Below are 23,944 nucleotides of genomic sequence, written 5' to 3' on the forward strand. Positions count from 1 at the left end.
ATATATAGGTGCAGTAAGTTAAAATACTCTCTATGGCAGGGGTCTCCAACCTTGGCAACTTTAAGACTCGTGGACTTCAACTCCCAGAATTCCTCAGCCAGCTTTGCTCAGCCAGCTTTGCTGGCTCCCAGAATTCCTCAGCCAGCTTTGCTGAGTCAGCAAAGCTGGCTGAGGAATTCTGGGAGTTGAAGTCCACGAGTCTTCAAGTTGCCAAGGTTGGAGACCCCTGCTCTATGGTGCAGCGGTAGGTGGTCCTCTGCAGTTTTTCATTCATTCATTTATGCCAGGGGTGGGCAAATGTGGCTCTTTTACAGCCTGCGGACTTCAACTCCCAGAATTCCTGAGACAGTCAAGCTGTCTGTGGACTTCAACTCCCAGAATTCCTGAGACAGCCAAGCTGGCTCAGGAATTCTGGGAGTTGAAGTCCACAGGTTGTCAAAGAGCCACCTTTGCCCATCCCTGAATTTTATGCTAACCCACCGGCCCAATCCCTCTTCCTCTCTCTCTCTCTCTCTTTCTCAGCCCAACCCACCTCACAGGGTTGTTGTAGGGAAAATAAAAAAAGAGTATGTTCCTCCTTATAAAAAATAAAAGCGGCCATAATAAATAAACAAACAAGAATAGGGCGGGCATCTCCCCTGCCCCGCTTGGCAGCACCGCCTCCAGGGGGCGCCAGAGGGCCACGTGACCCATTCCGTGAAGAGAGAAAGCTCCCCTCCCGCCCTGCCGTTTGTTTCGCCTCGCCCCCTTCCCGCCCAAACCGCTCCGCCTCGACGGCACCCCGTCTGGAGGGGGGGCGCGGTGCCCTTTTTTTAGCCCCGCAGCCCCGACCCACGAAGGAAAGAGGCGGGCAGGCCCGTCAAGAACGCGACCCTCCCGTGTCACGTCCACCCTCTGAGGGGGAAGGTGGGGGCGCATGACGTCACGGCCCCTCCCCGCGCGTGCCCGAAGGCGGGCGGCCCGCCCGATCGTTTCTTCCCCCCCCCCCCACGTCGGCATTTAAAGTTTAGCGCCCAGCGTTTCCTCCCATGATGCCCCGCGCGGGCGCTTCTCCCGCTCCCTCCTCCCTTCGATCGGGTCCGGCAGGCCGCGGCTGCCGGGGCTCGCGCAGGCGCACGGGGCGCCCCGTCCGCCATTTTGTGTCCGAGGCGACTGTGGAGCGATTAAACCGCGAGCTGGTGCTGGGCGCTGGCGGTGGCCGCTAGCGGCGGGGCAGCGGCAGCGGGCGCTTTGCGGAGCCCAACGGGGCGGGGCCCGGGGCAGCAGGGGCGGCCCGGAGGCTCCTCCGGGGCAGGTAAGCGGCGCGGGGGGTTTTGCAGTCGCTTTCTCCGGCCTCTAGGTGTCACGATGGGGCTCGGGCTGGGACCCGCCGCGGCGCCGCCGCCGAGGAGGATGGGGAGCGGGGCTTTGTCTCCCTCTACCGTCCCCATCGCCCTGATGCCGGCCTGGTACTGCCGCCCATCGGCCTCGCCGCGCAGCGCCTCTGCCGGAACCAGGCCGCGCCTGGACAACGACGCCCAGGCCGCCTCAGCCGCCCACACGACGCCGCCAGGAAAGCCCCCCGAGGGCCCCGCTGCCCACACCCGGCCGCCCCGACTCCCCCCCCCCCCGCCGCCTCAATCGCTCTCCGCCGCCTGAGGGGATTTGGCTGCGCTGCCTCGCCGCCGCCATTACGACACGGCGGCTTCCCGGGCGCTCCCGCCGCCTCGGCCCTTCCCCCCCCCCCACGTCCCTCCGCCGCCACAGCAGCAGCAGCACCGCCCTCCTGGCTCCCCGGAGGCGTCCGCGGCTCCCGGTTCCCGCTTCCTCCGCCTTCGCCTTCTGCTTTCTTCCCCTTCCCTCCCCCCCCACCGCCCAACCGGTCCTTCCTCCTGGCTTTCCTTCTCCGCCGCCTCCTCCTTCTCCGCCGCCTCCCGTCCTGCTGGCTGACCGTGTCCGTCCTCCGGGGCGCCTGGTCCGCGCGGCCGTCCGCTCCCGCCGGCCGCCTCCTCGCTGTGCGCGTTGCGGAGTGAGAGGCGCTGCGAGCTCAAGAGCGGGACTCGAGCTCCCTCTTGCAAGGCAGGCTGAGCTGCAGCGCCATGCAGCGCGGGAGAGCGCCAGGCGGGGACGCCCGAGCTCGCCCCGCAGCCCCGCTCGCCGCCTTCCTTCCTTCCTTCCTTCGTTTTTTTCCTTTCCCCCCTGCCTCTCTTGCCCCGCGACTCCCCAAAGACCCCCGAGGGGAGAAGGGCAGCGGACGGGACTGGGGGGGGAGAGGGGTCACCCTCCTCCGTGCCCCGTACCCCACCCCACCCACCCAAATGAACCCCGGATCTCTTCCTTTTCGGGCCCCTTGGCAGCTCTGGCTCCCCCCGCCCGCCCCCTGTTCGATTCGGTTCCATTGGGTCTGCATTTCCCCGGTTTGGATCCATTGGATCTGCATTTCTTCGATTCACATCTATTGGTTTTGCATTTCCCCGCTTTGGATCCATTGGATCTGCATTTTCCCGATTCGGATTGATTGGATTTGCATTTCCCCGATTTGGATCCATTGGATCTGCGTTTTCCCGATTTAGATCCATTGGTTCTGCATTTCTTCGATTCACATCTGTTGGTTTTGCATTTCCCCGCTTTAGATCCATTGGATCTGCGTTTCCCCGATTTGGATCCATTGGGTTTGCATTTCCCCGATTTGGATCCATTGGGTTTGCATTTTCCCGATTCGGATTGATTGGATTTGCATTTCCCTGACTTGGATCCACTGGGTCTGCCTTTTATCTATTCGGATCTATAGGATCTGCATTTTTCCCCTATTCCGATCCATTGGATCTGCATTTCCTCGAATCGGATCCATTGGATCTGAATTTCCCCGATTGGATTTGTAATTTCAGGCAGCCGGGAAATGGAGGCCAGGCAAAGGCACAGGCTGTTGCGGGTTTTTTTTTTTTTCTCTCTCTCTCTGCCCATCTTCGTGCCATATGTTCCCGGGGTTTAATGCTGGCAGCCTTGAAAGCTGTGACTCTTATTTTTTTTTTTTTCTCACCACCTTCCCCCCCCTTTCTGCTTTGATTCTAGGGCAGGTTTTGATGGGGGGATTTGGTAGAAATGCACCTATTTTATTTTATTTTTTTTTGTTTTTGTTTTACACTTGATTTTGGGCTGCCTTGCTTTTTGGATCAGAAGGTTTGACAGTTGGGGAGGAAGGAAGCTGATGCTCCACCGAGCAACTGCTGGTGGTGGAAAGTTGGTTGGCCTGCTGACTCTCTTCCTCAAATTAGACAAGATCAGAGATGATAGCCCAGAACGGTTTGTAATAAATAGGAGAAGCTGGGCAGGATCAGACCGAAGGCCTCTTTAAGTCTTGTTTTCTCAAACGTCAACCGGTTGCTTCTGGGAAAAAAAAAACTCATGAGAAGGATGGAGGGTAATTGCCTCCGATAAAATCTTGGGTTACATCACTGGCTTGCTTTGCTCGGAAACGCAAAGGTGCTCCTCGGTATCCAAAAGCAGTTCCTTCCAGTTTGAACAGGCACCTGATTTAGAATTAAAAACAACGCTACCTTGAATATTTTAGGCCGTAAATTGATGTAGCATGGATTTAGTATCTTTCAGTATGACCTCAAATATCTCTCGATTGAGAGAATCTGAGCCACAATATATTGGTCTACCAGATAATTTCTAGATTAGAAAGCAGAAATCCCACCCTGCATAAAATTCTGTTAATGTGTTCAGGACAAAATTGGGCTTTTGTGCATACTAGTCAACACGTGCCAAAATCAAGCCTTACTGTCTTTACTATTAGCACAAAACACTTGCACGTAAAGAAGATGTGACTAAGACTGATGACGTAATCTGTACCTTATGTTACTAAAAAGTATTAGGAGGAAACCTGAATTAAGCCAAGCCATGGTGGGTGGAAGAGATCATTATCTGTGGGTCTGTGTGATAATAACCTGAATGAAAAGTCAGTATGTGAACTGAATAGTATAAATTGTATTAAAACCAAAGGGAAAATGAGATACACTGTGGATTAAACATACAATTACATGCAGGGAAGTGAAGGGTTAGGTGTGTTAATGAATGAAAAGGCTAAAATAAGTATCAGGATGGATAGAAGTTATTGGAGTTGTCCAGTTTACGGGAAAGTAGGGATCCGTAGATTGATAGTGGATATTCATTAAAGCAGCACCTTCAACAGGTTTTTGACAGTGGGAACAATTGCTATTTTACCCTGAGGGTTACAATTCTGCTTTTGACATATAAAAACCAATTAAAAGTTTCCAAATGATAATTCTAAAGAGTGCTTCGTTGCCAAAGAACTACCACGTTTCCCCAAAAATAAGATACTGTCTTATATTTTTTTGAACCCTGAAATAAACGCTTAGCCTTATTGTCATGCGCTCAAAAGTCCGATTGGGCTTATTATCAGGGGATGTCTTATTTTGGGGGAAACAGGGTAAAATTGTTCTTTTTATTGTTACACCTTGGCTTTTTCATTTTAATCTGTTGGCTACCATGAACATCACATGATCCTTAAAATTACCATTCTGTACTCTTCAGCCTAATACTGAATTTTACAAAAAATTTAAATGTTTAAAAGTTAAATCCACAACGTATCTTTATCAGAAGTTCAATAATGTACATGATTTATGGGGAAAATCTTTAAATGTTAAATATGTGATGTTGAATTATGTACCAAGTAATATTATATAAATAGAACCTGACTTACATAGACAGAATCTCTGTCTTTGAGGAATCATTGTTCTAGTGTGCATGATGGGGGTGGCTGAAAGAACAATATTGAGAATTGAGAAATGATTGTATTCCAAATATTAAAAGATTGGGTTTTGGAAATTTGTAACTTCTCTGTCTTGGAAAAGGCAATATTTTCTACTATCAGAGGATAAATCAATAGGTTCTTTCGCATAAATGTTATGGTATTTTATAATTTTTGTATACTGTTAATATAGTATGGAGTGTATTTGACAATGCTATTATATTGTATTTTTTGTAAAGCAGTGACTGTAGTTTAATATATAAAATATAGATTTGTTTTGTTTGCTTTCCTTTTCCTTGTCTTTTTATCATTTTTATTTTTATCTATTGTTTGCTTTAATTTTGTTATGGTTATGTATCTTCGTAGTTTGCTTATATTCTGTATCCTATCCTTTCAATAAAGAATTTTTAAAAACACACAAGAACAAAAGGTTAGGGCTTGGTTAAAGTTTGGAACCAACTGAATCAGTCTAGCAAGTACTACATTGACTTCTATATTATTGTAACAAATAGAATTTTAACCTGCATTGCAGTTTCATTGATTTTAGAGAGAGCTTATTCCTTACTACATTTTGCTGAATGGTTCACAGTATTGGAGATACTTTCTTCCTCTGACCTGATATTAACAGCATATTGTAAAATATGATTCAGAATTACAAACTGTTATGTTCTACCTCACTTTGGAAATAATCTCCTGGGTTTTGTGTAGGCCTTTAAAATCCCTGAGCTCTCCTGTCAGTTGGTTAACTTAACTGCATCCACCTTGTCATGGCGTCAAGATACTTATCTAGTCTTACCTTCAATGTCTGGATTTATCTAGTATCAATCTGTACTTCTAACAAAATTGTGTTGGCTTTTCGGTTAGCAGCTCTGCAAAAGACTGAATGTACCCCGAGTGTTTCTGACAGGACCTGGATGTATTGATTAATTGAAATATTCTGAATTCTTTTGAGCCATAAAATAATATTTTAGGAATTTACTGTACAAACATTCAGACTGAAAATGAGATTTATAGTTTAAAATCACAATATTTTATTTTAAAAATTTTAATATATTATTTTACATTGTTATAGTAAATGAGCCTTTCACTGACTTGAAGTACTGCATGTAAGTCACAAACAACTTGTACTGTTTGGACAGTACAATCAGAACAGATTGGTAAATAAAGTCTTAAGAGTAGAAAAACCCATTCAGGCTGTGTCAAAGACACACAGCAAATTGTAGGTACTCCTCAATTTACAACCACAATTGAGCCCAAAATTTATGCTGCTAAATTAGACATTTGTTAAACGAGTTTTACCCCATTTTATGACTTTTCTTGCCACAGTTGTTAAGTGAATCCCTGCAGTTGTTAAGTTAGTAACATCATTGTTAAGTGAATCCAGCTTCTCCATTGACTTTCACAAAAGATGATCATATGACTCCGGCACACTGCAACTTTCATAAGTATGAGTCACCTGCCAAATGTCTGAATTTTGATCACATGACCACCGGGATGCTTCAATAGTCATAAGTATGAACAACGTTCATAAGTCAGTTTTTTCAGTGCTGTTGTAACTTCGGACAGTCACTAAATGACATGTCATAAGTCGAGAACTACCTGTACAACTGGATCCAGTTCTTTATTTGTTTACAATAATGGACAAAACCTTGATGCTGGTTTTGACCCACTTTGGTGGTAGTGCTGTGGCCTCTTCAGTCGCACTTGACTGCTAGGTTCTCTTCAGTAGGGCACCCATACCAACCATTGGTCTGCATTTGTCCTTTTTAAGGCCCTTGGCCATTGAACCTCTTAATATCACAGTACTTCTTCAGTGGCTGCCTCTGCTTAGCCTCTTGCCTTCTCTACCAATTCTAGACAGGGAACCTTGAGAGTACCATAGTTTAAATCAGGGGTCTCCAACCTTGGCAACTTTAAGACTTGTGAACTTCAACTCCCAGAATTCTGGCACTTGAAGTCCACAAGTCTTAAAGTTGCCAAGGTTGGAGACCCCCGATTTGAATGGTGCACCTTCAGGCAAGTTCTCCCTCTGGATCTTCTGGTTTCAGCTCCAGTTTAAAGGAACACTGTTGTCTTTCGGCTCTAACAACATATCACTTAATTCAGTTCATTCTCCTTATAAGAACAGTATGTGTGGCTGCTGAAAAATAATGGGGAAATGAGTGGCTGGGTGGTATTCCTTACATGATGCACGTTCATCCTACAAAATGCTATTTATTGACATAGCTTTGGATGTGGAAAAAATTGAGAATGAAAATACGCACCAAATAGGGGTGTCAAACTCGATTTCATTGAGGGCTGCATCAGGGCTGTATTTGACCTTGGGGGACCAGGGTGGGCGTGGCCAGCTCAACATCACTTGTGTTGGCGGCGCCTGTGGTGGCCCAAGCACTCTGCCAGCGAAAATGAGCTTCCGAGCTCTGTTTCCTACAATCCTCTACCAGCGAAAACGGAGCTCAGTAGGGCCACCCGCCGCCCTCGTGAGTTCCATTTTTGGCTGCGCCATCCTCCGGCAACCCTCTGTCAGCAAAAACAGGTGGCCCTCCCGAGCTCTGTTTTCGCTGGCAGAGGCACCGCGGACCGGTCCTTTGCTGTTTCCAGGGCAACCCTGCGGGCCAGATCTAAGCACCTCGCGGGCCAGATCCGGCCCCCAGGCCTTGAGTTTAACACCCATGAAATAGAACACGTGTTTCATTTGGAAAGTGCATTTTGTTTGGGATGGAATAAACAATGTATCCTCCTTTGGATTGGTTTGGCAGAAATAAATCCTGAAATGTTTTTGTCGTTCCAGGTTTCAGTTGAAAACAAAACCTGCAGGAATCGTGGGCTGATTTTATGGGGTGAGTAGGGAAAGATTCTTGTTTGCCCAGGCTGGTATTTCCAAACTGACAAAAAAAACTGGGGCTTCTGGATACAATTATCTCCCTCTGTTTATTGGTATTTAGAGTTATATTTATTTGAAATAAAGAGTTTTCAGTGTATTACCTCGGCAGATACTTAATTATAGTTTACATTGATGATCTTATCCTCTTTGCAAAGCTATCTAAATAGTTATTTGCTACGTTTTATGTCAGTTATTCTTGACCGAAAGTGTATTGCTATTCAGTCTTTCTAAGCCTTGCTTCATCTTTGCAGATAACCAGACCAGGGTACAATGCCTGTGGCCAAACAAGTCATACCAGAATAAGAAAAGAAATTATCTTGGGAGAAAAAGAAAACAAAGAAGATAGTTTTATGTGACTGATGTGCCACAATGGTGAGCAGCTATTATATGGTAAAAGGGATTTACTAAAGCAAACAAGCTGTTTTCAGAGAGGCTTCTTCACAGATCTAAATACTTCTGTTTCCATACATTTTTAAAAGACATATCTAGGAATTTAGCTAATACCACAGGAACATTCTGTGTTGCAATTCCAATTTTACGTCACCCCAGTTCCCTTTGGACATCCCCTCAGCAATTCCAAGATCAGAACATTAAAATAAAATGGCATCATCATCCTCTCCTATGCTTAATTCACCCCTTTTCTTTAAACAAACCAAAGCAATTCCCAAAACCAAAAAGGCCCCCTTCCAGATGTCTAAGGAATTGGAGGGGTGGGTTGTTTGTTTTTGTTTGTGTGGGTTTTTTTTTTTTTTTAAGAGTAATCTTGGGTTGCAAAGAAAATAGTCTGTTGTCCCTGGTGCCGAAACTGGATATTAACATTTCTGATTTCTGGGGCTCTTGTCAAGCACGAAGAATCAGGACCACAAGTTAAATTCCAATTAAACTGATTTATTGCCCATGCCTATACCCAAGAATCTAGTCAACTAATGGTCAGCTCTAAATTTATGCTACATAAGAGTTAATGGAATTCAAGGGGGTTGGGTTTAAATTGCTTGTTGGAACATAAGGACTCCAAGCTAATTCCTCTCTTGACTCCACCCCCAGCACAGCTTGTCCTTCTGCAGCTCAACACATTTCAGTGATCTCCATTCTTGCTCCCTGTACCCAAGAACAGCTTCGGTGGACATGGATATGGGAAGTGTGTGCTGTTTCTTCCCTCTGTCCTTTTATCACTTCCCTGTTCCTGTCCCCAAACTGTCTAGTAGCTTTTCTAATTTTCATTGGAGAAAGAGCTGGATCCTGCAAGGAGGCGCTGCTATGAAGCAGATGCTGTCGCATTACTGATCCCTAGTGGTTGGTTCCTCTTACTGCAAGAGGCACAGGACACTTAAGAAAGGTCATTTTTGGCATGTTCAGATTGGGAGAGTTATAAAGTAAATCTGTTCTACCAGAACCCATTTCTCTTCTAGTCCTGCTCAAGAGAGCAGTGGGGTTGGCTGTTAAGTCACTGTGCCCAATGGTGCCTGAGTGATTAGAATAGAATAGAATAGAATAGAATAGAATAGAATAGAATAGAATAGAATAGAATAGAATAGAATAGAATAGAATAGAATAGAATAGAATAGAATTTTTTATTGGCCAAGTGTGATTGGACACACAAGGAATTTGTCTTTGCATATGTTCTCTGTACATAAAAGATACGTTCATCAAGAATCATAAGGTTCAACATTTAATGATAGTCATAGGGTACAAATAAGCAATCAGGAAATAATATCAATATAAATCATAAGGATACAAGCAACTAAGTTATAGTCATACAGTCATAAGTGGAAGGAGATGGGTGGTGGGAACGATGAGAAGATTAATAGTAGTGCAGATTTAGTAAATAGTTTGACAGTACAAGAAGTCTGATCATTTTCTCAGCAGCTGCCATCTGTCACATTTATCTGACCCGATTGCTTTAAGGGTTCTGAGAATCTGCTCCATCGGTTCACGCAAGGTGCCAAAGCGAATGATTAAGCAGGGTATTCTTTTGTTTCTTCACCAGGAAGGTGACATGGAAGCAGAAGCAATTGAAACTATTGGGGAAGAATCTGAAACTTTCATCAAAGGCAAAGAACGGAAGACCTATCAGAGACGCCGGGAAGGCGGGCAGGAAGAGGATGCTTGCCCGATGCCGCCCAACCAAGCAGATGGGACTGAGGTAGTACAGGAGGTTAACGCTGGTGTGCAGATGGTCATGATGGAACAGCTTGATCCAACGCTGCTTCAGATGAAGACAGAAGTCATAGAAGGTGCCGTGTCACAAGACCCTGAAGCCACTGTGGATGACACACAAATAATCACCCTGCAGGTTGTGAACATGGAAGAGCAGCCCATCAACCTGGGCGAACTCCAGCTTGTCCAAGTGCCCGTCCCAGTGTCCGTCCCTGTCGCTACCACGTCTGTAGAACTTCAGGGGGCCTATGAAAACGAGGTCTCCAAGGGTGGCCTCCAGGAGGGGGAGCCCATGATCTGCCACACGCTCCCTTTGCCAGAAGGCTTCCAGGTAGTAAAGGTTGGGGCCAATGGCGAGGTGGAGACCCTGGAGCAGGGGGAGCTTCAGCCTCAGGAGGATCCCAACTGGCAGAAAGACCCAGACTATCAGCCCCCCACCAAAAAGACAAAGAAAACCAAAAAAAGCAAACTCCGTTACACTGAGGAGGGAAAAGACGTGGATGTGTCTGTGTATGATTTTGAAGAGGAGCAGCAGGAGGGCTTGCTTTCAGACGTCAACGCCGAGAAAGTGGTGGGCAACATGAAGCCCCCCAAACCGACAAAGATTAAAAAGAAAGGTACGTTGGGCAGTTCAACCTGGAGGCTGGGTGGACAGACCTTCACGATTGGTCCTGTGTATTAATTATTCCCACGGCTCTTGAATATATCCAGGGCAGAAGTTTAATTGATTTAAAAACCCAGCCAGGTTCAAAAAGACTAGTCGTGATGATGGCTTAATTGTGATCTAGGTCTTCCTTGAAAGGTATGTTTCTCTGCACAGAGATTCACATCACCGAGTTTCACACGTCAGATGTGGGAGCCGGAAGACGTTTCCTCTCAGCAAAGACAGGATTGCTCCCCCAAGTGATTTCTGTTGCGTTTTATGGCCTAGTTAATGTTAGCTGATCCTCTGCATTTGGCCCATTAGGCAGAAAGACAGGATACAAATCAAGTCGTTGTCCTTGATAACGACTAAAGTTTTCTCTCGGTTCCCTCAGATGCGCTACACGTTTATCCCTTTAATTGGGCATATTGTCTGTTAGAAATGGAAGTCGGGCGGGGGTGTGTGTGTGACAGGCAGCAGGTTCTGCCTCAGAGCAATGAATGTCCTTCTCTGAATAGGGGTGAAGAAGACATTCCAATGTGAATTGTGCAGCTACACCTGCCCTCGGCGTTCGAACCTGGACCGTCACATGAAAAGCCACACGGACGAGAGGCCACACAAGTGCCACCTTTGTGGCAGAGCTTTCCGGACAGTCACACTGCTGAGAAATCACCTCAATACTCACACAGGTACCGTGAAAGGAGACGCTGTCATGCCATTTTCTAATAGGCTCCTTGGAGTGACTGCTGGTTTGGGAGGTCCAAATGGAAGGTTTGATCGAACCCCTGCTGTGAATGTACGTGCATTTGTGGTGCATCAGAATATATATAGCACATAAATTGTTTTGAGTGCCAGTTGCGTAGTGTAGGAAAAGAACATTATCTTGAGCTATATATAAATAACTTGTTGGTTCCTACCTCTTAAAATGGGGGTTCCCAAACCCCAGTCTGTGGCCCAGTGCTGGGCCGCTGAACTGGGCTGCGGAAGTGGTGGGCGAGGGCACATGTGCGTGTGAAGCTAAATTTGTGAAAGGGGCACTTGTGTGCAAAACCAGTCCCTGTCCCTACTCCTGCCACCGTTAGTCTGCAGAACTGGAAAAGTTGAAGACCGCTGTCTTACAAATACTTCATCTGTAATCAGAACACAAATAGTACATATAAAGCGATTTCCTTTTCAAAAATAAAATAGCACAATTGAGACTTGCATGTGATGGTGGTCTCAGTCAAATGAAGCCATTGCCTGTTTGAATTTTCTTCGATCTCGGTAATCCATCAGGTACTCGTCCTCACAAGTGCCCTGACTGCGACATGGCCTTTGTGACAAGCGGAGAGTTGGTTCGACATCGCCGCTATAAACATACCCATGAGAAGCCATTCAAGTGTTCCATGTGTGACTACGCCAGTGTGGAGGTGCGTTCCGTGTCTAGTTTTCTATCGTTGCTGTTGTACGATAGCTACACCCATTCATTTTCCCATTCAGTGTTTTGCTTGGAGCTTTGAAAGAGTTGCCTCCATAATTAACATTTGTTTCCAGGTCTTAAAAAGTGTTCAGGTGAATCCATTGTTCAGGTACATTGTGGCTGATATAAAGTGGAATTTGAATGCTGCCTCTTTCTGCCTAGAAATTTGTTGAAAATCTACCTTGTTTAATTTCAGCGTCTCCTGGAAACCATTTTATGGATTGTAATTTTGCCACATCCAAAGCTGGGGTTTCTTGGAACATGAGATCTTAAAGCAGTAGATTTTGTTCGATTATTTATAAAGTCAAGGTTGCACTGTCTCAGATTAGTTATAAATTCTTGTTAACACTTATTATTTTGACTTACTCCTTTTATTCTTGTGTTCAAGACGGGTCATCTTTACTAAGCAACATATTGGACAACTGCAGGTAGTTCTTGATTTACAACAGTTCATTTAGTGACCAGTCAAAAAAGTGACTTATCACCATTTTTCAAATTTATGACTTATGCAGCATCCCCGTGGTCATGTGATCAAAATAGAGACATTTGGCAACTGACTCGTTTATGACAGTTGCAGAGTCCTGGGGTGATGTGATCCCCTTTGCAGCCTTCTGATAAGCAAAGTCAGTGGGCGCACCAGATCACTTAACAACCATGTTACTAACTTAACAACTGCAGTGTTTCAGAATGTAAAATGGGGTAAAACTCATTTAACCAATGTCTCACATAGCAACAGAAACTTTGGACTCAATTGTGCTGGTAAATTGAGGACTACCTGTATCTTGCATTATTGTATTTCTACATTATTACAAGAATGTATATGTAAAAAATATATTGAGCAGGAGAAATGCAGCAGTTCTACTTCGTTATATAAACTCTATTATCAAACATACCTGCATAATTTCACCCCAGAAGAAATGAACATGTTCCTTCTCTGAAATGATCTCTTGGGCTCGGCTAAGAGGGGTTACAGAGAGCCTTTCAAAATGAAAAGGTTTTATAACCAAGTTGAGTGACAGGCAGTTTGAGAGGAGAGGAAACGCTTCTTTACAAGCTTATAATTGTAACCCTTGATTATTTTCTGTTGACTTTCTGAGGCTGGCCATGAGCAGAATTGCTCAGTTCTCAAAATGTGTTTCGACTGCTGAAAATGAAATATATTTCTCAAATGCAGCTATCCACAGAAGAGCTCATAATTCTGGATTCTCTGGTGGCCTTTGGACTTCAGTAGATTTATTTTTATGCCGGCGCTTCTTCATATTGAAAATGATGTGTCGTGTCAGCAACCAGCAGCAGATTAAAACGACTCATAAAATTTAAAACTCATAGTAATAATATTTTTAAAGGTAAAGGGTTTAAACAAGCACATTCACATTAAACATTCAAGCAGAAGACTTCGGATAAAGAGCTCAAAGTTAAGATAGCTGCTGACTGCTGAATTTGTGGATCAGAGGGAGAGAGAGAATGTTTCAAGGGATAGATGTTCCGAAGAGGAAGGCCTAGGTTCCTCACAATCTCTATTTTTTAATATTTCACAATTCAATTCTGGAGTGCATTTTTACAATATTAATAATTTGGGCTTTTGAATAATCTTAGGTAATCTCTTGCCTTTCATTGCAGGATATAAAGGGCTACTCCTTCCTCAGGTCATCATATTCTAAAAGAATCCTCTTTTAAATATGAGTCATTATTTGATAGCTAGGAACTATTTTTTAATATTTCAAGAATACCCTTTTGCGTCACAAAGAATAAATGAATACTGCATCATGCTGTTCAAAGGAAGAAAGTTTAAGGCTTGTTTTTAATCGCATTGGACTGGTCTACAAGACAGTCTTGATACTGCAGATAGTCGTCAATTTATTGACCAGAATTAAGCCCAACATCTATGTTGTTAAGTGAGGCATTTGTTAAGTGAGTTTTGCCCTATTACCACCTTTCTTGCCACACTCATTAAGTCAGAGGTCTTCAAACTTGGCAGCTTTAAGACTTGTGGACTTCAACTCCCAGAATTCTCCAGCCAGCATAGCTGGCTGGAGAATTCTGGGAGTTGAAGTCCACAAGTCTTAAAGCTGCCAAGTTTGAAGACCTCTGCATTAAGTGAATCATTGAAGTTGTTAAGTTAGCAACACAGTTGTTAAGTGAATCTGGCTTCCCCATTGGCTTGGCTTGTCAGAAGGTTGCAAAAGCTGATCACGTGACCCCAGGACAAATGTCAAATGTCATAAATACGAACTGGTTGTCAAGCATCACATGACCAATGGGATGCTGCAACAATCATATAAGTGAAAAATGGTCACATGTCACTTTTTTTGGCGCCGTTGTAACTTTGAACAGTCACTAATCAACTGTTGTTAAGTCTACGACTGCCTGCATTTGTTTTCCTATTGAAAGGTCTTTTCGTTTTATTGTTCCAGAAGTGCACAGGATTTTTTTAAAAAATTATTTTTAGCTGTAGTAATCTGCGCATTGCTAATCTCCCTTCAATATTCTTGGGTTTCAGGTTAGCAAGTTGAAACGCCACATTCGTTCTCACACCGGGGAACGTCCATTCCAATGCAGCTTGTGCAGCTACGCCAGCAGAGACACTTACAAGCTGAAGAGGCACATGAGGACCCATTCTGGTATGGATTACGCTTTATTAAAAATGACGGCGAGTGTGTGCTCAAAGCCCTCTCTCTCTCTCTCTCTCTCTCTCTCTCTCTCTCTCTCTCTCTCTCTCTCTCTCTCTCTCTCGTCCAATTTCTTGATTGTCGTACTATTTATCATCTGCTATGATAAATGAGGCTGCCTATCATTAAAAGCAACAAGAAAGCCTTTCCAGCTTGTTTTCATGCTTGTTCCTGATATTTCAAACTTTTGTAAAGCATGTGGTAAGCACTGAAAACAGAGGTTCTTTTACAGTAGTTAAAACAACATTTTTTCTGTATAACTGTTTTGCAATTTAATTAGATTTTGAGACTGTTCCCACCACAAGTTAAAACAGAATTGCTTTTCTTTGCTTTGTTTGCTTAACAGTAAGCTCACATTTGTTACAATAAATACAATTTGTTTTAGTCAGTTAAGCAGAGTTTGAAATAATGTTTTTGACTTGATTGCAATTATGATACAGTATGATGTGTAAAAGCAAGATATGTAGGTTTTGTGTTTTTATAATTGTGCTCTGCCCAAGTTTCTAACCCAGCCTTTCTCAATTGGAAAAGAAAATAATTGTGTTGGTGGGTTGGTTGGTTTGTTTGTTTGTTTGTTTTTTTCTTTGCATGCTGTGCAATGGGAGCACTCACAGTGGTGGGAATTTTTACACATTGTAACTCAACTTACTGATTCCGGTACCATACTATGGGATGTAGATACCATAATTTTTACTCTGGGGCTCCCTGAGAACTGAAAATAATTTCAAGGATTCCTCCAGAGTGAAAAGATTGAGAAATGCTATAACCACTGAAATAAATGCAAGAATGTCTAAAAAGGAGAATTGATCAGGAAACTACAAACAAAGGGTTTTGTTTGTAGTTTGTATAATAAATGTTTGTATTTTGGCTTGTATAATAAACGGATTAAACCACATATGCAAACTCATATTCTCTATCCCTTAATCCACAATGCCTTCCCCACATCTGGGCCTCTTGAGCTAACCATTTCTTCTCCCTGGTTGCCAAAGGTGAGAAGCCCTACGAGTGTTACATTTGCCACGCTCGCTTCACCCAGAGTGGGACCATGAAGATGCACATCCTGCAGAAGCACACGGAAAACGTGGCCAAGTTCCACTGTCCCCACTGTGACACAGTGATTGCACGGAAGAGCGACTTAGGTGAGCATTGCGGGAGTTGAGGCTTCTGCAAAAAAGGAGAGGCAGACTGTCCCAATTTCACCCATCCAGGTTTTCGTGCCTGAGGTGAGACTGGTGCTCGGGGCCTCACAGTTTCAAACCTGGTGCTTTAACCAGTAGACCCAACTTGCCTAAATCCTGGCCTTGTAAATGCTTTATGTTAGCATCATCAGGCAGGAATCTTGTGGCTCGCTTAAATATAGGCCGGGCTGGCCTAATTTTTAAATTTTTTAAATTGTTTAATTTTAATCTGAATTTTATAATATATTTATCAACACAAAAAGAAGTTTCAAAATAGATAATTCAAAACCATCAATTTGAGGCTCTTTCCATGTCCCAAAATTACGGCAATGCAGAGATCTGCCACTATCCTCAGGATGATATTGACCAATATGTCGCCTCCTCTATGTTTTCACATAATCATTCATATTTTAAAATCACTGGCTTCACTGTTGCTTGGGTTAGAAATTTCTATTTTTGTACAACCTATTTCTTTTTTTGTTTTCTTTTTGTGGGTTTGACCTCCATCCTAATTTTTTGTGTCTCGCATTTCTTTTTTATCCCTTGTATATCCTCTAATTGGTTTCCATGCTTGTCCTTGCCTTGATAAGTCATCACATTAAAATCAGATGGCACTTCTCTCAAATTTGTAGATAATCCAGCTGGGGTATCCGATAAATCCAAAGGCAATTTATCTGGTACAGTCTCTGTCTTTAGTTCCAGCTCCTTCTGCTTATCCTGTATTATATCTGAAGACGTTAAATTCATTTTCAACCTATTTTGATAAAATTCTTCCGCCCTTTCAACAGTATTTAACTGGTATCTTTCTCCTTGATATCTCAATATAATACCAACTGGGACGTCCCACCGGAATTGAATATTTCTCCTTTTTAACTCAGACACCAGAAAGCCAAATTTCTTCCTTTCCATTAGTATCTTAGGTGGGAGTTCCTTGTAAATCCAAATCTTTCTTCCATACAATTGCAAATTAGAATTGAAGGAATTTTGCACAATTTTATTCCTAATTTCTTTATCTGAAAAATAGATTACCACATCTCTAGGCAATTGCCTTTGCTTGGCAGTCCAAGAGTTTATTCGATAAGCTCTGTCAATCCTACAAAACACTTCCTCAGGTTGAATCTTTAAAATCCCAGCTAGAAATTCAGAAGATATTTTCCTTAAGTCATCTCTGTTATTTTCCTGCAAACCTCTAAGTCTTATTGCATATTCTGTGAAATTATATTGTATCTTTAGAACCTCTTTTTGAATCCTCTGTTCCAGATATTCTACATTACCAGACTTTTGGTCAGCATCCATTTTAAATTTTTCTTCTGAACTATAATCCTGAATATTTAACAAATCATTTTCAATTTTTTGAATTCTATTGTCCAATTTATCTTGAATTTCATCCATTTTTGACTCTAGTAAATTAGTATTTGTATCCAACCGAATCATGAATTCTGGCAATTTTAAAATTTTTTGCTGCAAAAAGTCAAACTTGGATTTCACCAATTCCTTAGTTTCCTGCTTAAATTTTTCAAGTTGCTGATTCACAATCTCATCCCTTCTTTCAATCTCCTCTAAGAGAAATTCTATTATATTAAAATCAGGTTTCTGGGACTGAAGAGTTAAAACATATTGCTTTAAATTCTTAGTGGGGGAATCCCCCCCACCTATTTGTTTGTCTGACTTCACAAGCCTCAGTGCCATGTTTCCGCCTAAGCAGGCTTTGTTAGAAGAAGAAAAAAAAAAACAAGACAAAAGACTTCCAGCCAGCAACACTCAAGCCTCCAGGGAAAAAAGAGAAAAACAAAAACAGGAGCGGAGTTTTGTCTACAAATGTAGCCAGTGGTATTTATTCCGCTACATTGTAATAATAAAAAACGGAAGAACTTTCCCTCTCAAACTCTTCTCCAGCCGCGGCAGACGCCATTTTAAAAAGAAACTTTTTTCCTCTTTCTCTTCCTCTATTCTCTTAAGTAATTTTTAAAAGATAAGTAAAATACTTGCGCTTCAGTATTACAGGTCCAGCTCACATTTTCTTTGAGTAATCTGTCAAATTCGCAAGCTTGCTTTTGACGCCTGGCTCTGCATTAGCAGAGGTCTCCCAAAGCCCGGAGCAACGGCTGGGGATATGGGGCATCTCATCCGCTCCATCCCAAAAGTAAAAGAAAAACTTTTGGGACTCTGCAGAGAGTTCTACCCACTCCTGCCGGCTCTATCTCCGTTTCCTCATGGGAACGGAGTTTTTTCGAGCCGCCGTTCCGTTGTGAAGGCGGCTCTGACAGGCAGTGGAAGCTGACGATCCCTAAGGAACGTCTGGCGGCGGCCAGCAGCAAACAGGAAGTCCCAATTTTAATCTGAATTTTAATGGGTTATTTAAACTGTTGGGCCAAATTATTTAATTTATTTTAAATTGCTTTTAAATTTTGTATTTTGTGTTTTTACCTTTGGCTGTTCACCGCCCTGAGTCCTTCGGGAGAAGGGCGGTATATAAATTTAAAAATAAATAAATAAAATAAAATAAAAATCAGCTACAAGGAAGATGTTAGCGTCCCTCAGGCTCCTCCCCATGTGATGACGATTTAAAGACAGAGGTTTCCACGTGACTGTCTCTTTCCAGGTGTCCATTTGCGGAAGCAGCATTCCTACATTGAGCAGGGCAAGAAGTGTCGTTACTGTGACGCTGTGTTCCACGAGCGATACGCACTCATCCAGCACCAGAAGTCTCACAAAAATGAGAAGCGCTTCAAATGTGACCAGTGCGACTATGCATGCCGACAGGTAAGGATGGACCCTCAAGGAAACTTGAGATCTTCTAGATCGGTTCATTTACCCCCTTCGGGCTATCTGTGGGTCATTGCACCCCTTTGATCTCCTGCCCTCTGATTCCATCCAGGAACGGCACATGATCATGCACAAGCGAACCCACACTGGAGAAAAGCCTTACGCCTGCAGCCATTGCGACAAAACCTTCCGCCAGAAGCAGCTGCTTGACATGCACTTCAAGCGCTACCATGATCCCAACTTCGTCCCAGCTGCCTTCGTCTGCTCTAAGTGTGGAAAAACGTTCACACGCCGTGTAAGTGCTCAGTACATATGGAAAGATATGGGGGGGGAGGGATGACGAGTGTTGCAGGACGTTCCAAGTGAAGTACCAGTAAATAAGAGAAGGAGATGGACGGTGTCTTAACACCAGTGGGTTACCAAGACTCCCCCTGTGTTATGTTTCTGGCAAACTCAGCCAGAGCTCGTGTTCTGCGAACCCTGCTTTTAAAAACGGGAACTGTTTGAGGGCTGCAAAACTTCAAGGCGAGGACAGGAGAAATGTAGACTGTCACAGCTGCCAGCTTCTAATGGCCTTGAAACCCAGAGTTGGGAAGGGGCTTTTTTTTCCCTCCCACTTTTGAAAATTAAAGTTAAAGAACAAAATGGGTACAATTAAGCCTTTGAGACACTCTTTCTTCCCCTCTTAAAGCTCTCCCAAATAGGCCCAGGTCTCACCCATTTTTACAGTGTGAGCCTAGTGTGCCATTCAGTGTGGCAGAAAAGAGCCAACAGAACTTGCACAGTCTTGTTTTATTACATACTGCTGCCTTCTACTTTTGTGTGTTTGTGTGGAGGCAGGGTGTCTTTTCTAATTCCTGTCTCAGAAGCTGCGTGACCCATGTTGTCATTGACGCATACCGTGTTATATGTTCTTGCAAATTGAAGCAGTTTGATTGGAGGTCAGGTTGCATCAAGCTTAATTCTTTATTGGTGGCTCTTCCAAAAGCTGGCAATCAATGCCGATTCTTAAAAAAAGGGGGGAGATTGTGAGTTCTAGTTCTTCCTTTAGAAGTGAGTAACCATGGACCAGTCACTCTCTCTCCCAGCCCCAGGAGGAAAGCAGTGAGGAAGCACTTCCAAGAAAACTTCAGGGACTTGTCCACAGTTGCCAAGAATGACCTGAAGGCAGTTGTGGTGGTGTTTTTTTTTTTTTTTTTGAATGAATTTCCAGATTCACTAGGGGAGGTTGTCCAGATACCTCTTGTTGCATGCAGCCAACACCTAACATTTGCCTGCTTTTCTTTAACCAGAACACAATGGCCAGACATGCAGATAATTGTTTAGGCCCCGATGGGGTTGAAGGAGAGAACGGAGGGGAGCCCAAGAAGGGAAAACGTGGGCGGAAGAGAAAAATGCGCTCCAAGAAAGAGGATTCTTCTGACAGCGGTAAGAAAAGAGAGAAGAGCTCCAGAAACATTTTTAGATCTCCTGAACTTGCTGATGGATTCATAGGTCACTGCAGGTGTTGCCAGCTGTTACCCAGAGCACAAAATAGTAACTTGCCAGTAGCCACCTCAGCCATTTCAGTCTCTGAGCAGTGGAGAAACATGGATAAGAGTACAACAAGGATCTTTGGGCAGAAGATTGAGGGTGGGAGATATTCCTTCTTTTTAAGAAAGCTGTTGGTGTATCTGAACTTGTTTAAGGAAAAATATTCATTTTCAGTATTGCTTTCTGCCATTCCATTCCATTAATAATAGGTCTCATAATAATTGACGTCTTTCAGTTTAAAACATTCAGCGTGAAACATAATCATGGTGTATGCAAACATACAGAGAGAGAGAGAGAGTCATCACTTTTCCATCAAAGCTTTGCAAGTAAAGTAATTTTCTCCCAACTGAAATTTCTGGCAGTGGCGTTTTGGCTTCCTTCTGTTGCCCAGCCACTTTTCGAATGGAAGACTTCTTTCTGGTAGAAACATTAACCCGACAGCTTTGCCTAGGGGGGGAACATACTTAGGCAGTTTACATTTTATTTTCTTCATTGTTCGTTGCCTTGATTTTAAAAAAAAAAATTTTTTTTTAAATCCTTGCTCATCTTAAAGAGGAAAATGCTGAACCAGAATTGGATGAGAATGAGGAGGAAGAAGAAACAGCGGTTGAAGTCGAGGCTGAACCAGAAGTGGAAGTGGAACCTGTGGCCCCAACTCCTCCACCAGCCAAGAAGAGGAGAGGACGTCCACCAGGCAAAGCCAATCAACCCAAACAGCCCCAGCGTAAGTTACCATTTTTCTACAAATGACCGCAGGGCCCAGTCTTAGAAATAAAGAGGAAAGTTAAAAGTCAGGTGAGATGTGGAGCTTGAGGATACTTGGAAGAACTGTCTTCAGGAACACTGGAGATCTCTGGAGCTGTTTTTGGACCAGATAGCACAAGCTACATCTGCAGGAGGCCAGCTCAGGCTGAGTTTGGGGCCTGCATAATCCCTGCTTTTAGCCAGAAGTGCCAAGAAGATCTTGCTGTAGACAGATTTCAAGATATCATGAGTGGAAGCCCAGCAACTGCAAGTCAGAATTTACATTCACTGGCTTGTGACTACCTTTTACTTACTGTTGTTAACATGAACCATGGTTTGGGTTTCAGGTAAAGTAACACCACACGCTGTGATTAATCTAAAACCAGGAACAAAAGGATTTAATCTCAAGGGAAATGCAATAGGACAGAAGGTCCCTCCTGTTTGGCCATTATTGTAACACTCGACTGCAGTGTCATATGTGGATTTGAAACAGACTTCTGGCTCACTGAAAAGAAGGCCCCATCCTTTAGATCCAACCTTGGCAACTTTAAGACCTGTGGACTTCAACTCCCAGAATTCCCCAGCCCTATTTTTCTACATCATATCGTATGGTGTGATTCTTGTATAATTAAAGCAAAATAAGATGAATTAGATTTCATAGAATGTGTGAGTTGGAAGGACTCTTCTCGGTTGATCTAGTCCAGGGGTGTCCAACCTTGACAATTTAAGTCCTGTAGACTTCAGCTCCCAGAATTCCCAAGCCACCCTTGCTTTAGATCAGGGGTCCCTAAACTTGGCACCTTTAAGACTTGTGGACTTCAACTCCCAGAATTCCCCAGCCTAGAGCACTCTGGGAGTTGAAGTCCACAAGTCTTAAAGCTGCCAAGTTTGAAGACCTCTGCTTTAGATGCTGTGAAATTGCCTAGCAAGGGGCAAACCATGTCAGTGATTTACATGATCTCCAGGCAGAGCCTGATTTCTGTTCCCCCCTCCCTTTTTTTCTTTTGTTTTATCCATTAGCTACAGCAATCATTCAGGTGAAAGACCAGAGCACTGGTGCAATTGAAAACATTATTGTGGAAGTGAAGAAGAAGCCCGAAGCAGAGACTGTCGGGGCTACTCCAGGAACTCAGCCAGCAGTAGTGGAAGCGCCCAACGGAGACCTCACCCCAGAGATGATCCTTAGCATGATGGACCGGTGATGGAGGAAGGGTTAACGCTCTTCACTGAACTGGCCTGGGCTCTTTTTGAACTGGCTCAATCCGTTTTATTTTATTATTTTATTTTCCTTCTTACCTTATTTTCGGCTTTGGGAAATGCACCATTTTTTTTTAAAAAAGACCGTTTTACCAAACAACCTGGGCAAGAACACTTCAAATGATGATAAGATGTGATTTGCCTAGAACATTCTCCCCCCCCCCTTCCCCTCCTCCCTTTCCCTCTCTCTCTCTTTCTCTCTCTCTATGTTTAATGTTAACCTAACCGGATCATGGAACATGGGGTGATTTTTATTTTTAATTTGCTGGTTGATTTTCTCAGTTCCCTAAAGGCGTTTTTGCAAATCACTCAATCCAGTTAACTGTTAGTGCCAGGCCGTGGTTGGCCTTCTCCGTCTGGACCTTGTCCAGACTGTTCTGGAGCTGTTTTATGCATTTCTAGAAGCCCTCGGCTTCATTTTTTTTTCTTTCCTCTGTCTAGAGATTTTTTTAATTGTAAATTCAGACTCAGGAGGGTTGTAAAACTGATATTGCATTTTAGTTTTTGCTTTTTCTTACCCGACCCCACTCCTCCCCGGCGCCACATCAGCACTGTAGGTTCAGCATGCTTCACCATCACCCCGTCTCTCCCAGATGCTTTGCTGTCTGCAGGGCATCTTTGTAATGATCGAGCTTGTAAATAACTTTTTTTTTTTTTACATTTTAATCTTTTTTTTTTCCCCATTTAAGAGGTTTTTTTGGGGTGGGGCGGGGCTTATAGTTTAAAAGGAAAAAAAAAAACCCTGTCATTTTTAACTATTGCAACTAGGAATTATGCAGGAATTGGTACCGAATAAAATACTGGAACCTATCAAGTCAGTGGGAGAGCGCTACCTGGGTTAAAAGTGGTAGCCATCCACACCCCAGCTCACTTTCTTAGTACATGAACTTGGTCTCAAAGCGTGTGTCCCTTTAAAAGCGCCCTTTTGAGTTTCAAGTTGTCATAACTCTTTTCTTTGCTCTCTTTCTCTCTCTCTCTCTCTCTTTTTTTCAGGTGTGTGTGTGTTTATGAATTCTGTGTTTAAAAGCCAAGGTGTTAATTTGTAATAGGGCTTCCCAGCCCTTCAAAACCCAGGGCAGGAAATTTTACTAGGTCAGTGATCATAAAATTTGGGGGTTTAATTAAAATTTAAAAAAAAAATAAAATGAAATAAAGAATAATGTGAAATTTAAAAAAAATAAATAAAAAAGATGCCTGTATATCAGACCATCACATGTTAAAAACGCGTAAGCTTTTTATAGAGCCTCAAGTCTTGCTGATTTCAGAACCAAGAACTTTTGTTCTATGTATCGCTTTTAAGAGAGCTATCAGGTTAGCTATCCAATTCTAGGTTGATGCATTTTTGTACTTAGCTGTACTGTGTGATATTTTTCATTATTTTAGGAAACCAACATGAAATAAAACATCATAAAACGTATAATGGGGTTTGGACTATGGGAAGGAGAATATACTGCTGTACAGCTAATAAATAATAATGATTATCCTCTGCGTTCGTGAGTTTGTGTGTGCTTTCTAGTTTTTGTGGGCACTCAACAGGTGTGTGCGTGTCAATTTTAGCAAACATGGGGGACATCTTGTTTTATTGGGTGGGAAGGAGAAGGTTTTTCCTATTAAAGACACTTGTTTTTTTATACATCTCAGTTTGTTGGCAGTTGCTTGTGCCTTTAGGGCAGCTTTATATCTACAGCAATAAGAACTGTGTATTTCTAGTTATGGAGATGTGCGGCGTTCCATGATTGCATGATATTCATGCCAAAATGCAATTTTATATATAAAAAAAGAATACCTTAGTATGTAGGGATTGGCCATAAAATATCCGAAACCACCATTGAACCTGCAAACACCCTTGAATGATACATGTGAATCTCCGTTTAAAAAATACCGGTAGTTTAAACATCGAC

General features: G+C 43.2%; 1 protein-coding gene across 1 annotated transcript; it reads left to right on the plus strand.

Moving 5' to 3' along the window:
- The first annotated feature begins 822 nt into the window (after positions 1-822).
- On the plus strand, positions 823-23,531 carry CTCF (CCCTC-binding factor). Its single transcript, XM_034425800.3, has 13 exons — positions 823-1,294; positions 7,545-7,593; positions 7,889-8,009; positions 9,625-10,411; positions 10,956-11,126; positions 11,713-11,846; positions 14,397-14,517; positions 15,555-15,704; positions 18,346-18,506; positions 18,622-18,804; positions 19,802-19,937; positions 20,596-20,766; positions 21,807-23,531. The coding sequence occupies exons 3-13, from the start codon at positions 8,007-8,009 to the stop codon at positions 21,986-21,988; spliced, it is 2,199 nt and encodes a 732-aa protein (XP_034281691.1). The 5' UTR covers positions 823-1,294; positions 7,545-7,593; positions 7,889-8,006; the 3' UTR covers positions 21,989-23,531.
- Positions 23,532-23,944: the final 413 nt, after the last annotated feature.

The sequence above is a fragment of the Pantherophis guttatus genome, chromosome 11 (genome assembly GCF_059756535.1).
Source record: "Pantherophis guttatus breed Tessera chromosome 11, ASM5975653v1, whole genome shotgun sequence".
NCBI lineage: Eukaryota > Metazoa > Chordata > Lepidosauria > Squamata > Colubridae > Pantherophis > Pantherophis guttatus.

Excerpts from the sequence above, each read along its gene's own strand:
- CTCF (XM_034425800.3), top strand. Across the intron at positions 18,805-19,801 it reads GAAAAACGTTCACACGCCGT|AACACAATGGCCAGACATGC; the intron begins GTAAGTGCTCAG and ends TTCTTTAACCAG. Across the intron at positions 20,767-21,806 it reads TCAACCCAAACAGCCCCAGC|CTACAGCAATCATTCAGGTG; the intron begins GTAAGTTACCAT and ends TTTATCCATTAG.